General features: G+C 46.4%; 1 protein-coding gene and 1 long non-coding RNA gene across 2 annotated transcripts in view; one reads left to right on the plus strand and one right to left on the minus strand.

Annotated features, from left to right (window-relative positions):
- Positions 1–16,893, minus strand: part of LOC140420164 (uncharacterized) — a 29,352-nt gene that overhangs the window by 998 nt on the left and 11,461 nt on the right. The window lies entirely within an intron of this gene.
- Positions 492–10,090, plus strand: LOC140420163 (uncharacterized). Its single transcript, XM_072504184.1, has 2 exons — positions 492–769; positions 3,491–10,090. Exon 2 carries the CDS (start codon positions 3,848–3,850, stop codon positions 4,718–4,720), a length of 873 nt encoding a protein of 290 aa, XP_072360285.1. The 5' UTR covers positions 492–769; positions 3,491–3,847; the 3' UTR covers positions 4,721–10,090.

Consider the following 16,893-nt stretch of genomic DNA (forward strand, 5'->3'; position numbering starts at 1 on the left):
TCCCAAGGGCTGTGAATCTGTGGAATTCACTACCCCAGAGTGCGGTGGAGCTGGGACACTGAGTAAATTTAGGGAGGAGTTGGATAGATTTTTAATTGGGTTGAAGGGTTCTGAAGAACTCTCAGGACGGTGGAGATAAGGCCAGGATGAGATCAGCCAGGACCGAGCAGACTCGATGGGCCAAATGGCCTAACCCTGCTCCTATATCTAATGAACTTCTGAAAGGGGAGACATTGATTTGATTCCCAGATGTTGCCCAGAGGAGGAAGTTTTCGTCTGAAACTCATTGTCCAACCTCCACATTGTGACATCACAAATGTGCTCATCCTATAAATCAGCCAATAGGAATCGATCCGTTCCGCGGTGACGTCACTGTATTAGTGCGCACACGCCGGCGCGCGGACACGCGAGCCCCGCCCCCACCCTTTGTTCCCTCTCCCCCAACACATTCTCGAGACGGTTTCCAGGCAACCGGCTGAGAGTTCCGGCCGTCGGTGATCTCCTCCTCCCCTGACCCGGGACTGCGCATGTCTCAGGGAGAGGGGCAGATGTGCATGCGCCGCGGAGCTAACTTCCGCTGACCTTTCCGCTCAGGTGTTGAACAATGGAAAGATTTGGAGGACCGGAAAGACTCTGCCCCTCCGCCAATCAGAGCTCCCCCATTGTCTCAATGTGGAAATTGGACATGGAGGTTTCTGCTGAGCAAAGCTGTTGTTCCTCCAACCCTGAATGAGCTTGAGCTTCACACAGACTCCAGTCTCCAATATCTGTGAGTAAAACTATTTATTTTCTCCCCCTTTCCATTTCTTTTCTCATTCTGACCTTCAATTGGTAACTTGCAGCAACTGAAGGGAAAGGAAGTGAATCCAGGAAGGGTGCAGACTCTGCAAAGCTTGGCCCAGGTCTCTCTCTCTTAAAGACATTGACATCCTTTGCTCCCTCAGCTTGACACATTTATTTGTCTGGCTAAAAGGATGTTCACAATTAAAGGGCTGGTTTCTCCAGGAGATGGTTGGCATTTAAGGGGTCAGTAAACAGGCTAAATCCAACCCAGCCAATTATTTCCCTGTCAGAACATTCTCCATCATCAGCAAAGTGTTGGAAGGAGTCATCAAAGATCTGATTAAGTGGCACTTATTCTGCAATAACCTGCTCCTGGACGCTCAGTTTGGGTTCCGCCAGGGTCTCTCAGCTCCTGACCTCATTACATCCTTGGTTCAAACTTGGACGAAAGAGCTGAATGCCAAAAGTGAGGTGAGAGTGACTCCCCTTGACATCAAGGCAGCATTTGACCGAGTATGGCATCAGGAGCCCCAGCTAAACTGGAGTCAATGGGAATCAGTGGATAACTCTCCACTGGTTGGAGTCATACCTGGCACAAAGGAAGATGGTTGTGGTGATTGGAGGTCAATCATCTCAGGTCCATGACATCACTGCAGGGGTTCTTCAGGGCAGTATCCCAGGCCCAACCATCTTCAGCTGCTTTATCAATGATCTCCCTTCCATCATAAGGTGAGAAGTGGTGATGTTTGTCGATGACTGCACAATGTTCAGCACCATTCTCAACTCCTCAGATAATGACGCAGTCCATGCCCAAATTCAGTAAGACCTGGACAATATCCAGACTTGGGCTGATAAGTGGCAAGTTACATTCGCACTACACAAGTGCCAGGCAATGACCATCTCCAAAAAGACAGGATCTAACCACCACCCCTTGACATTCAGTGGCATTCCCATCGCTGAAACCCGCACAACCAACATCCTGGGGGTTACCATTGATCAGAAACTGAACTGGTCTAGCCATATTAATACTGTAGCTACCAGGGCAGATCAAGGGCTGGGAATCCTACGACGAGTAACACGCTTCCTGATACCCCAAAGCCTGTCCACCAGACATCTACAAGCACAAGTCAGGAGTGTAATGGAATGCGCTCCACTTTGCTGGATGAGTGCAGCTCCAACAACAAAGAAGCTTGACTCTATCCAGACAAAGCAGCCTGATTGATTGCACCCCCTTCCACAAACATTCAAACCTTCCACCACCGACAAACAGTAGCAGCTGTGTATACCATCTACAAGATACACCAGTAACTCATAAAGGTTCCTCAGACAGCACCTTCCAAACCCACAACCACTACCATCTAGAAGGACAAGAGCAGCAGATATCTGGGACCACACCACCTGGAGGTTCCCCTCCAAGTTACACACCACCTTGACTTGGAAATATATTGCCATTCCTTCACTGTCCCTGGGGCAACATCCTGGAATTCCCTCCCTAACAGCACGGGGGATGTGGAGCAGTGGTTAGTACTGCCTCACGGCGCCGAGGTCCCAGGCTCAATCCTGGCTCTGGGTCACTGTCTGCGTGGAGTTTGCACATTCTCCCCGTGTTTGCGTGCGTTTCGCCCCCACAACCCAAAGATGTGCAGGGTAGGTGGATTCGCCACGCTAAATTGCCCCTTAATTGTAAAAAATGAATTGGGTATTCTAAATTTATAAAAAGCAAATGAAAAAAAACAGCACAGGGGATGTACCTACACCTCCAGGACTGCAGCAGTTCAAAAAGGCAACGCACCACTACTTCGGAAGGGCAACTGGGGAAGGGCAATAAATGCTGGCCTAACCAGCATTGTCCACATCCCGTAAATTAATTTTTAAAAATTTAATATCGGCAGAGATTTGTCTAGTGTTGTTATATAGTATGTATTATATATATTATTGATGGTTCTGTAATAACATCCATGCATTATTATTTCTAGTTTTGTAAATAGTACTGTACCTACATTATATATTTCCAGTCATACAGTCATTGCAGCACTGACAGAATCCATTTGGTAACTCAAGTCAATGCTGACTCTCTGTACAGCAATCCAGTCAGTCCCATTCCCCCTCGATATCCCTGTTCCCCTGCAAATTTATTTTCTTCAAGTGACCATCCTATTTTATTTTAAATTATTGATCATCTCGACTTCCACAAACCTTGTGGGCAGTGAGTTCCCTGTCATGACTACTCCATGGCTAAATAAAATTCTTCCTCCGATTTCCCTATCTCTAATCAGTAAGTGTACTTGTCTGGAGATTCTCTAGTCTTGTACAGGTTTTAGTGAGTTTAGATTTGTTGATCAGCACCTTCAGGAAAATTGGGAGGGAAAGTAAGTGAATACAGTCTGTATATTACGCACATTTTTCATCCAGTAATCTAGACATATATCTGTCTGGCAGCCTGCATGAAGATTTTCAGGTCTCTGTGTCCAGGACAGGAAGCAGTGAGCATGGATCTGTCAATCAGCCTGAATCAGCACCTTCAGGAGAATTGGGAAGGTGAATATTAGATACAGCAGAGTGAGAATGGAGGGAGAGTGTGTGGGATAGAGATTTAGAGCATTTCAGGGAAAGACAGAGGAAAGAATGTTCGATAGAAACTAGAATTGTCTGTTCTGAATTTCTATCCTGTACTAACAATGATTACTATTGTAAAATCTGTTTGCAGGAAGTTCGAACGAGAGGAGTTTGAGGCCGATATCTCAAACTAAATATCACGTCAAGAACTGACTGAGTCACTCAATTCTTGGGATCATCGGCCTTAGAATCTAGAAGGAGAAATGTTTGTCTATTCTGTCTGCTTCAAGAGATTTTAAACAACAGTGTGTCTGGAAAAGCACTGAGACACACACACACACCCGTGTGAGACTTACAGAGCACTGACTGTGGAAAGAGCTTTAACCAGTGACACAGCCTGAAAACATACTACACCATTCACATCAGGGAGAGACTGTACAGGTGCTCAGTGTGTGGACGACGATTGAACTGATCGTCCAACGCGGTGAGACGCAAGATCACCCGGACCATGGAGAAACCATGGAAATGTGAGGATTGTGGGAAGGGGTTCAAAGCCCTACACGAGCTGGCAAGGCATCAACGCAGTCACACTGGAGAGAGGCCGTTCACCTGCTCTCAGTGTTTAAAGGGATTCACTACCATTGGCACCCTGCAGAGACACAAACTAGTTCACACTGGGGAGAGACCGTTCACCTGCTCTGACTGTGGGAAGGGATTCACTCGGGTATCCCACCTGCAGACACACCAGCGAGTTCACACTGGAGAGAGGCCTTTCACCTGCTCTCAGTGTGAAAAGGGATTCACTGACATTGGCAGCCTGCGGAGACACGAACGAATTCACACTGGAGAGAGGCCTTTCACCTGCTCTCAGTGTGAAAAGGGATTCACTGACATTGGCAGCCTGCGGAAACACGAACGAGTTCACACTGGGGAGAGGCCATTCATCTGCAATGTGTGTGATAAGGGATTCACTCAGTCACACCACCTGCAGAACCACCAGCGAGTTCACACCGGGGAGAAGCCGTTCATCTGCACTGTGTGTGATAAGGGATTCACTCGGTTATCCCACCTGCAGACACACCAGCGAGTTCACACTGGAGAGAGGCCTTTCACCTGCTCTCACTGTGAAAAGGGATTCACTGACATTGGTAACCTGCGGAAACACGAACGAGTTCACACTGGAGAGAGGCCTTTCACCTGCTCTCAGTGTGAAAAGGGATTCACTAACATTGGCAGCCTGCAGAGACACGAACGAGTTCACACCGGGGAGAGGCCATTCATCTGCACTGTGTGTGATAAGGGATTCACTCGGTTACCCCACCTGCAGACACACCATCGACCACACCGGGGAGTAGCCGTTCATCTGCTCTGTGTGTGCTAAGGGATTTGCTCAATCATCCAGCCTGCTGAAACACAATGTCACTCACACCAAGAGCAGGCCCTTTAAATGCTCTGACTGCCGGAGGGGTTTCAAAAGCTCACAGCTACTGATGTCCCACCAGCGTGTTCACTCTAAGGAGAGACCGTTCAGCTGCTCTCATTGCACAAAGAGCTTTAGAACCTCATCCAACCTGATGAAACACGAGCGAGGTCACACTGGGGAGAGCCCGTTCACCTCTCCGACTGGGAAAAGATTCACTCAGTCATCACTTGCTGAGCCACAATGTCACTCACAGCAAAAAGAGACCTTCAAATGCTCCGACTGTGGGAGTGGGTTTAAAAGCTCTCAGGTACTGCTGTCCCAACAGCGCATTCACACTGAGGAGAGACCGTTTAGCTGCTCTCACTGCATAAAGAGATTTCAAACATCATCCACATTGCGGAGACACCAGCGAGTTCACACTGGAAAGAAGCCATTCACCTGCTCTCACTGTGGGGAGGGATTCACGCAATCGTCCAACATGCTGAGACACCAAAGGGTTCACAAGTGATGTTGGGTTAGATTCTGCTGTTATTCCTGCTGTTAATCACATCCAGGACTGACCCTGGAGTGGGTGGACGGGTTTTTCTCCTCGTCAACTCCTGGTGCTCGGATGTGGCGACCCTGGCGAACTACTGCTCCCCGGACCTGGAATACCCGACTGTGAAGTACCGTCCATACTACCTTCCATGGAGTTCACTTCTGCCATCATCACGGCGGTCTACATCCCACCCCAGGCGGAAGTGAAGAAGGCGCTTGATGAATTGTAGCCGCTATAAATAACAATGAAGCAGAATACCCGGAGGCCTTGTTCATCGAGGCCGGGGACTTTAACCAGGCCAACCTCGAGTGTACTGCCAAAACTCCACCAACACATCTCCTGTCCCGACAGGGGCCCCAACATCCCTGACCACTGCTACACAAACATCAAGGGCGCCTGATGCTCCATCCCCTGACCGCACTTCAGAAAATCGGACCACAAGACGGTGCTCCTTCTCCCGGCATACAAGCAGAAATTGAAGCGGAGAATCCGGTTAAGAAGGTTGTGCAAATGCTGGTCCAAGGCAACAGAAGAGCTCCCACGTGACTGCTTGGAGTCAGTGGACTGGTCCATATTCAAGAACTCAGCAGGCAACATAAACAAGTATACCAGCACCGTCACAGACTTCATCAGCAAGTGTGTAGAATATTGTGTGTTAAAGAAGGTAGTACGTACGTTACCCAACCAGAAACCATGGTTTAATCGGGAGATTCACTCCCGGCGGAAGGCCACGTCTGAGGAGATCAAGACGGGCGATCCTGACCTAATCAAGAGATCTAGGTATGACTCCGCAAAGCCATCACAGACTCCAAGAGACAATACCAGACTAAGCTCGAATCACAGATTCACGACATGGACTCTCGTTGGTTGTGGCAAGGCTTAAATAACATAATGGGTACAAAGTAAAGCCGAGTAGAGTCTTCAGCAGCAGTGCAGCCCTCCCAACAAACTCAATGCATTCTATGCTTATTTCGAGCAGGAAACCAACAAACTGCCCCAGGAGCCTTGGACACACCCATACCCACCGTCACAGCCTTCAAAGTCAGATTGGCCGCCTTGAAAGTGAACTCTCGGAAAGCGACAGGTCCTGATGGAGTCCCTGCCATGCACTCAGATCCTGCGCGGACCAACTGACAGGTGTGTTTGCGGACATCCTCAACCTCTCCCTACTCCGTTCTGAGTTTCCCACTTGCTTCAAGAAGATCACCATCATACCGGGGCCAAAGAAGAATCAGGCAAATCTCCTATGAAAGGAGATTGGGGAAACTAGGCCTCTTTTCTCTGGAGTTTCAATGAATGAGAGGGGAATTCATTGATACTTACAAAATCCAGAAAGGAATAGACAGGGTGGGTGCAGGTGAGAGGTTTCCCCTGGTTGGAGAATCTGGAACCAGGGGACACAATTTCAAAATAAGGGGGAAGCCACGTAGGACCGGTCTCGGAGGAGACATTTCTTTACTCAGAGGGTTGTGAATCTTTGGAATTCTCGACCCCAGAGGGCTGTGGGAGCTCAGTCACTGAGTGTGTTTAAAGCAGAGACTGACAAATTTGTTTTTTTTGTTTAAAAAATTTAATAGTACCCAATTATTTCTTTCCAATTAAGGGGCAGTGTAGCGAGGCCAATTCACCTCCGCTGCACATCTAATTCGGCTGTGGGGCTGAGACCCACAAGACACGAGGAGAATGTGCAAACTCCACATGGACAGTGACCTGGGGCCAGAATCGAACCCAGGTTCTTCGTGCCGTGAGACAGCAGTGCTAGCCACTGAGCCACCGTCCTCCCCAACTGACAGATTTCTAAATATCAATAACACAGGGATATGGGGATAGCGTGGGGGAAAAGACATTGAAGTGGATGATCAGCCATGATCGTATTGAATGGTGGAGCAGGCTCGATGGGCTGAATGACTAACTCTGGTTCCGATGATATAAAGATAGGTAGGAAAGTAAATTGTGAAGAGGACATAAGGAGGGTACATAGAACATAGAACAATACAGCGCAGTACAGGCCCTTCAGCCCACAATGTTGCCCCGAAACAAAAGCCATCTAACCTACACTATGCCATTATCATCCATATGTTTATCCAATAAACTTTTAAATGCCCTCAATGTTGGCGAGTTCACTACTGTAGCAGGTAGGGCATTCCACGGCCTCACTACTCTTTGCGTAAAGAACCTACCTCTGACCTCTGTCCTATATCTATTACCCCTCAGTTTAAAGCTATGTCCCCTCGTGCCAGCCATTTCCATCCGCGGGAGAAGGCTCTCACTGTCCACCCTATCCAACCCCCTGATCAAAGTGGTACAAAGGGTACAAAGTGATATAGATAGGTTACATGAGTGGGAAAATATCTGCCAAAAGGAGAATAATGTGGGGAAAATGTGAAATTATCCATGTTGGCCAGAAGAATAAAAAAGCTTCTTTTCAAAATGGTGAGAGATTGCAGAGCTCTGAGGTTCAGAGGGATCTGGGTGTCCAAGAGCATGAATCACAAAAGGTGAGTATACAGGTACAGCAAGTAATTAGGAAAGCTAATAGAATGTTATTGTTTATTGTGAGGGAAACTGAATACAAAAGTAGATTATGCTTCAGTTATACAGGACATTGGTGAGACCACATCTGGAGCACTGTGTACAGTATAGCTCTCATTTAAGGAATGATGTAAATGTGTTGGAAGCAGTTCAGAGAAGGTTGTGAATCTATGGAATTCCTTGCCCAGTGAAGCAGTAGAGGCTCCTTCATTAAATGTTTTTAAGATAAAGATAGATAGTTTTTTGAAGAATAAAGGGATTAAGGGTTATGGTGTTCGGGCTGGAAAGTGGAGCTGAGTCCACAAAAGATCAGCCATGATCTCATTGAATGGTGGAGCAGGCTTGAGGGGCCAGATGGCCTACTCCTGCTCCTAGTTCTTATGTTCATATGTTTACTGGACTCATACCTGGAATTGGAGGCTGGTCTTATGAGGAATGATTGGACAGGCTGGGCTTGTGTTCGATGGAGTTTAGGTGACTTGATTGAACCGCATAAGATCCTGAGGGACTTGACAGAGTGGATGTGGAAAGGATGTTTCCTCTTGTGGGAGAATCTAGAAATTGGAGTCACTTTAAAAGTAACAACTTGCCCATTTAAGGCGGAGGAGAACTCTTTTCTCGTCAGAGGGTCGCGAGTCTTTGGAACTCTCTTCCTCAAAGGGCAGTGGAAGCAGAGTCTGTGAATATTTTGAAGGCAGAGCTGGATAGAATCTTGATAGGCAAGGGGGTGAAAGGTTATCGGGGGGTTAGCAGGAATGTGGAGTTGAGGTTACAATCAGATCAGCCGTGAATGTATTGAAAGGTGGAGCAGGCTCGAGGGGCCGAGTGGCCTACTCCTGCTCCTAATTCGTATGTTATGACATACTTTATAATAGATTGTAGCATTTTCCCTCCTACTGATGTCAGGCTAATGGGTCTGTGGTTCCCGTTTACTCTCTCCCTCCTTAAATAGTGGAATTACATTTACCACTTTCCAATCTGCAGGAACCATTCCAGAATCTATAGAATTTTGAAAGATGATCACCAGTGTATCCACTATCTCTACAGCCGCCTCTTTCAACACTCTGGGATGTAGAGCAGCAGCTTTTGGGGATTTATTAACTTTGAACCACATTAATTTCTCCAGTACTACTTTTTCACTAATACAAATCTCCTTCAGTTCCTCGTGCTCACTAGTCCGTTGGTTCTCTCGTGCCTTTGGGCCGATTTCATGTCCTCCATGAAGACAGACACACATTGTTTAGATTCTCTGCCATTTCATTGTTCCCCATTATAAACTCTCCTGTCACTGCCTGGAATGGACCCACATTGGCCTTTGTTGATCTTTTCCTTTTCACATTTTAAAGGAGCTATTCCAATCGTTTTTTAATGTTTCTCGCCAGTTTGCTCTCATATTCAGTTTTCTCTTTTTGAGTTTCTTGATCCTCCTTTGCTGAATTCGAAGAGAAGTTTCCAATCCTCAGGGTTACACTTATTTTGGCAACTATATGAGTGATAAGATCTCTTATTTTATCTTCAATAAGAGCCCAAGATCTGGTTGATTGGAGGTGTCCAGAAATACAACTTTATTGCTAATTATCCACCTTGATTCTCTTACATAAAAATAAATCAAAACTTAGATTCAATAAAACATCAAATCATAAAGGGAGATAAACGAAAACCGAAGAAAATATTAGGAAATGAATAGATGGTTCAGAATTTCTTAAAGCATGAATACAGAACAAACTTTAGTCATGAAACTTTATTCTTAAATAAATTCTTATCAATGGTCTAACCCCCTTATTGGTTTCAAATTCTCAGCTGAGGCTTCCTGATTTATTCAAATAACTCTCTGTCACATTGGTCATTACTTAAGATTCATTAATGTCTATCAAATTAATTAAATGTCTACATGCTCCCGCCACGTGTACCAATCCTCTGAAGATAAGGTGTTCTGCATTAACCTTGCTTGTTGCTAAGGTTTTGCTACATATTGTAAATGTTTGTGTTACTAAAGCTGCAATACTTTTTCATTACTAGATGTATTTGTAGAACAATGGTTTATTCACTACGAGAACTTTTATGCAACTTTTCTTGAAACAGTGTTAGATTCTGATACATAATTAAGTTCCTGTGCAGCAATTCTCATGTTTTTATCTGAAACAATGACTTTGCCTTGTGTATATTCCATTTTCTGTCTGTATGTATACTGAATTTAAAAATTATACTGCATTGATTCTTCAAGGTACCAATAAATCAGTGAAGCAATAAATCTTTAATCGATTAATGAGCCTCTTCCTTTGACCCAATGGAATCTTTAATTTTTCTTATTAGCCACGGTTGCGTCACATTTCCTGTTGGAATTTTGTTTCTTAAGTGAATCTATAGTTTATGTAAATATGAAATAATTCCTTAAATGCTCGCGATTACCTATGTATCATTATACATTTTATTGTAAGTTCCCAATCAACTTGCCCCTCATAGCTTGACAGTTTCCTTCTAAGACAGAACCATGTAACCACCAAAGCCTATCTTCATCTAAACCTGCATTCTTTCAGGGTTTCAAACAGAAACAGGAACTATCTGTCATCTACCTTCCAAACACCCTTTCACTCTGTGATCCTTTATGAAATTTGTCACAAGGCCAGTCCAGCAGAAAGAAACCCTCCGACCCTCCCCATTGACCAACTGTGAGAATGAACAAAATGCAGTCCTGGATGTAATTGAGGAGCAACAATAACAGCAGAATCCAAACCCTGTAATCAATTGTGAACTTGTTGGTGTCTCAGCAGGTACAAGGAAACACAGAATCCCTTCCCACACTGAGAGCAGATGAATGGCCTCTCCCCAGTGTGAACCCACTGGTGCCTCTGCAGGTTGGATAATTGAGTGAATCCATTCCCACACTGGGAGCAGGTGAACGGTTTCTCCCCAGTGTGAACTCGCTGATGTCTCTGCAGGGTGAATGACTGACTGAATCCTTTCCCACACCGAGAGCAGCTGAATGGCCTCTCCTCAGTGTGAATGTGCCGATGAGCTTCCAGTGCAGATGGGGCTTTGAATCCTTCCCACAGTCCCGGCATTTCCATTATTTCTCCATGTTCTGAGTCTCCTTGTGTCTCTCCAGGTTAGACAATTGAAGCCTTACCCACACAGAGAACACGTGTACAGTCCCTCCCCGCTGTGAATGGGCGATGTTTTGTCAGGCTGTGTGTCTGGTTAAAGCTCTTTCCACAGTCAGTGCTCTGGAACACTCTCACTCGGGTGTGTGTTCCCCAAGGAATCAAGTGACTGTCATAACAAGAAAATGAAATGAAATGAAAATCGCTTATTGTCACAAGTAGGCTTCAAATGAAGTTCCTGTGAAAAGCCCCCAGTTGACACATTCCGGCGCCTGATACGGGAATTGAACCCGCATTACTGGCCTGCCTGGGTCTGCTATAAAAGCCAGCTATTTAGCCCACTGTGCTAAGATGTGATGTTTGTGATTTCTGTCTGTAAATCCTCCTCTTATAATATCCTGGAAGAACAATTTACAAAAGTCATCTCTGTCAGCATAGGATAGAAATTCAGAACAGACAATTCTAGTTCCTATGGAACATTCTTTTCACTCATTCCCCAAAAGCTGTACATCTCCATCCCACACACTCTCCCTCCATTCTCTCTCTGCTGTATCAAATATTCACCCGCCCAATTCTCCTGAAAGTGCTGATTCAGGCTGACTGACAGATTCATGCTCACTGCTTCCTGTCCTGGACACAGAGATCATAACAAATAGGAGCTGAAGTCGGCTATTTAGCCCATTGAACTTGTTCAACCCTGTAATGAGCTCAATGGCCGATCTAGCTCAGCACCATTTCCCCACACTCTTTCCCCATATCTCTTGGTGACTTCAACATCTCAAAACCTATGAATCTCGATCTGGAAAATACTTGATGACTGAGGCTCCACAGTCCTCTGGGGGAGAGGATTCCAAAGCTTCACCACATCCTCGAGTGAAGAATTCACTCCTCATCTTAACTTTCAGTCCATTTTCCTACCTGTTCCCCATGACCCTCAACTCCCTCGTCAATCAGAATTCTGTCTAACTTCACGGCACCAAGGACCCAGGTTCGATCCCGGCCCCGGCCATGGGGAGTTTGCACTTTCTCCCCGTGTCTGTGTGGGTCTCATCCCCACAACCCAAAGATGTGCAGGGTAGGTGGATTGGCCATACTAAATTGGCCCTTAATTGGAAAAAACATGAATTGGGTACCTTAAATGAAAAAAATATGTTTTGGTCAGGTGGGGGAGGGGGGTGGGGTGGGGGGGGGGGGGCGTTACAATCAAATCCAGTGACTACCCGCATGTACTTTGTGTCAGGTTGGGGTCAATGTCCACCCCCTCCCTTTTCATCCGAGTCTCAGGAGGTTGGAGATGGCTCCAAACGAATAATGGCGAGCGCAGCTCCCACAATCTCCCCATGCTGGAGAAACCACTTGATCCCAGGTAGGTGGGTAGTCTGGAACTGCACATGTCCAAAGGAGATGGGCCTTAATTGAAACAAAAGACTGGGCACTTATAATAAAACAAATAATTCTGTCTAGCTCATCGTTGAATATATTCAATTACTCCCCCAGACTCCACTGGTCCCTTTAGGAAACGAATTCCAGAGATAAACAACCCTCTGAGGTAAGAGAGTACTGAAAATGTATAACATGGTTACATTACTATATTACAAGACTAGAAATAATAAATGTACTTTATAGAACCAATAATAATATATCAAATCTGTCCCTTATAACAACACTGGACATTTCTCTGGCCGATGTTAATTTACTGTACCGAACAAAGAAATGTACAGCACAGGAACAGGCCCTCCGGCCCTCCAAGCTCCTGCCGACCATGCTGCCCGACTAAACTACAATCTTCTACCCGTCCTGGGTCCATATCCCTCTATTCCCATCCTATTCATGTATTTGTCAAGATGCCCCTTAAATGTCGCTATCGTCCCTGCTTCCACCACCTCCTCCGGTAACGGGTTCCAGGCACCCACTACCCTCTGCGTAAAAAACTTGCCTCGTACATCTACTCTAAACCTTGCCCCTCTCACCTTAAACCTATGACCCCTCGCAATTGACCCCTCTACCCTGGGGAAAAGCCTCTGACTATCCACTCTGTCTATGCCCCTCATAATTTTGTAGACCTCTATCAGGTCGCCCCTCAACCTCCGTCGTTCCAGTGAGAACAAACCAAGTTTATTCAACCGCTCCTCATAGCTAATGCCCTCCATACCAGGCAACATTCTGGTAAATCTCTTCTGCACCCTCTCTAAAGCCTCCACATCCTTCTGGTAGTGTGGCGACCAGAATTGAACACGATACTCCATGTGTGGCCTAACTAAGGTTCTATACAGCTGCAACATGACTTGCCAATTCTTATACTCAATGCCCCGGCCAATGAAGGCAAGCATGCCGTATGCCTTCTTGACTGCCTTCTCCACCTGTGTTGCCTCTTTCAGTGACCTGTGGACCTGTACTCCTAGATATCTCTGACTTTCAATACTCTTGAGGGTTCTACCATTCACTGTATATTCCCTACCTGCATTAGACCTTCCAAAATGCATTACCTCACATTTGTCCGGATTAAACTCCATCTGCCATCTCTCCGCCCAAGTCTCCAAACAATCTAAATCCTGCTGTATCCTCTGACAGTCCTCATCGCTATCCGCAATTCCACCAATCTTTGTGTCGTCTGCAAACTTACTAATCAGACCAGTTACATTTTCCTCCAAATCATTTATATATACTACAAACAGCAAAGGTCCCAGCACTGATCCCTGTGAAACACCACTAGTCACAGCCCTCCAATTAGAAAAGCATCCTTCCATTGCTACTCTCTGCCTTCTATGACCTAGCCAGTTCTGTATCCACCTTGCCAGCTCACCCCTGAGTGAAGCTCAATCTCATTCAGGGTTGGAGGAACAACAGCTTTGCTCGGCAGAAACCTCCAAGTCCAGCTTCCGCATTGAGACAATCGGGGAGCTCTGATTGGCGGAGGAGCAGTATCCTTCCGGTCGTTCAACTCTTCCCATTGGTTGCCAGCCGCTTGAAGACAAAGGGAAATGGATGATGGCCACGGATGCAGTCTTGACCTCAAGAAGAGCGGTCCACGTGCCCAATGGAATAGCCTTTTTCCGCATGCGCAGCTGACTTCTCCCTTGCACATGCGCAGTCCCGTGCTCCCTGCCAGCACTGCGGATAAAGCGGTTTCTCGAAGGCGTGGGATTGTGGGAGGCCAACCCGCCATTACCCATACTGAGCCCAGTCTCCAAATTTCAGAGACTGGGATGAAAAGTGAGGAGGAGGGATGGCAGTAACCCCGCGCTAACGCAAAGTAATTGTGGGCAGTCATTGGTTGTGATGCCCTCCTTAGGAAAAGTTATTTTAAAAAATTAAAATAGCCAATTAATTTATTTTCCAATTTAAAAAATAAATTTAGAGTATCCAATTCTTTTCTTTCCAACGCTGGGACAATTTAGCATGGTCAATTCACCAACCCTGCACATCCTTTTGGGTAGTGGGGTGAGACCCACACAGATACAGGGAGAATAGCAGAGGGCAGTAGAGCAGAGCTGCTGATTGGCTGTTGCGGGGAAATTTGCATTCGTGCATTGTGGTCACCTTAACTTAAAGGTGTACCTGAGTAAGAGACCCTAGGTGTTCAAGTGAAGGCAAGCATCCTGCAGAGGGCAGTAGAGCGGAGCTGCTGATTGGCTGTTGCGGGGAAATTTGCATACATGCATTGTGGTCACCCTAACTTGAAGATGGTTTGTGGAGGACCTGTTGTCAAGTGTCACTCAAGTGACTGCTGGGTAAGTAGTAAAGATTTAAATTATTTGCGCAGGCCAATAACAGCTGATTGCTGGTGGTGAGAAGGGGCTTCCCTGTCAGATTCTTCATGCACACCCGAAGGCTCTGCGCCAATGCACGCTGCCCTCAGAGTGGCTGTGGGGGAAATGAGACGGTCACACACCTCCTTGTGGAATGTGCCTTTGCAAAGATGGTCTGGAGAGAGATGCAGTGGTATTTGTCAAGGTTTATCCCGAACAGATCTATGACACAGGACTCTGTGCTCTACGGACTGTTTCCAGGGACACACACTGAGACAAATATCAACTGCTGCTGGAAGGTCATCAACTCGGTGAAAGACGCGCTTTGGTCTGCCCGAAACTTGCTGATCTTCCAGTGCAAAGAATTGTCCTTGACCGAGTGTTGCAGACTGGCACATTCCAAGGTCCAGGACTACGTGCTGAGGGACGCACTCAAGCTTGGGGCAGATGCCGCCAAGGCGCAATGGGGAAAGACCACTGTGTAAGGTCTTTCCAGCAAATGTACACCGAGGGGCGGGTAACAGTGTAAACCCCCCTCGGTCTGGGCCACCAACACTCCAATGTATAAAACAAACATGACAATGTAAATATTTAAGAAGGAATTGTAATGTAAACAGTGATATGTGTATAATATTATCAAAATTGAATCGAATGGAAGAAAGTCAAGGCAATGTGTAACTCTGATGGAAATGTACAGCCAAGACAATTCGAAATGCTCTGTAATGCTTATGATAAATTTTATGAATAAAGTATATTTTTTGAATAAAAATAAAAATAAAAAAATAACAGCTGATTGCTGTTTTCCTCTGGGGCACAGTGGTTGCTGGTTAAGTGTTTTATTTTTACCTGTATTTAAGTTGGGCAGTTTCTAAACCCTAGACACTACACTTGTAGTGTCCCCTACCCTTCCACCTCCTTTAACCTAAGGAGTAGAGTGAATAACAAGTAAGCTCTTTCTTTCTTTTTTTTATCTAGAGGGGAAGGCAGGGAAGGCAGTGCGATGTTCCTCCTGCAGAATGTTTGAGGTGAGGGACGCCGTCAGTGTCCCCACTGATTTCATCTGTGGGAAGTGCACTCAGCTACTCAGAAACCGTGTTAGGGAGCTGGAGCTGGATGAACTTCGGATCATTCGGGAGGCAGAGGGTGGTCATAGGTAGAAGTTTCAGGGATGTAGTTACTCCGAAGAATAAAGATAGATGGGTGACGGTGAGAGGGGCTGGGAGGAAGCAGTCAGTACAGGGATCCCCTGTGGTCGTTCCCCTTAGTAACAAGTATACCGCTTTGGATACTGTTTGAGGGGGGGGGGACTTACCAGGGGTACGCCATGGGGTACAGGTCTCTGGCACAGAGTCTGTCCCTGTTACTCAGAAGGGAAAGGGGAGAGGAGTAGAGCATTAGTCATTGGTGACTCCATAGTTAGGGGGATATATAGGAGATTCTGTGGGAACGAGAGAGATCCAAGTGCCAAGGTCCGTGATGTCTCTGATCACGTTTTCAGGATCCTTAAGGGGGAGCCGCCCCAAGTTGTGGTCCACATAGGTACCAGCGACATAGGTAGGGATAGGGATGTAAGGCAGGAATTCAGGGAGCTAGGGTGGAAACTTAGATCTAGGACAAACATAGTTATTATCTCTGGGTTGTTACCCACGGCACGTGCTAGCGAGATGAGGAATAGGGAGAGAGAGGAGTTGAACACGTGGCTACAAGGATGGCACAGGAGGGAGGGTTTCAGATTCCTGGATAATTGGGGCTCATTCTGGGGTAGGTGGGACCTCTACAAATGGGATGATCTACACCTGGACCAGAGGGGTACCAATATCCTGGGGGGGGAAATTTGGTAATGCTCTTCGGGAGGGTTTAAACTAGTTCAGCAGGGGATTGGGAACCTGAATTGTAGCTCCAGTATACAGGAGGTTGAGAGTAGTGAGGTCATGGGACTGCGATGTTGTGGCCATTTCGAAGACATGGATAGAGCAGGGACAGGAATGATTGTTGCAGGTGCCGGGGTTTAGATATTTCAGTAAGCTCAGGGAAGGTGGTAAAAGAGGGGGAGGGGTGGCATTGTTAGTCAAGGACAGTATTACGGTGGCAGAAAGGACGTTTGATGAGGACTCGTCTACTGAGGTAGTATGGGCTGAGGTTAGAAACAGGAAAGGAGAGGGCACCTTGTTAAGGATGTTCTATAGGCCTCTGAAAAGTTCCAGAGATGTA

Source organism: Scyliorhinus torazame, chromosome 5, assembly GCF_047496885.1.
Source record: "Scyliorhinus torazame isolate Kashiwa2021f chromosome 5, sScyTor2.1, whole genome shotgun sequence".
Taxonomy (NCBI): Eukaryota; Metazoa; Chordata; class Chondrichthyes; order Carcharhiniformes; family Scyliorhinidae; genus Scyliorhinus; species Scyliorhinus torazame.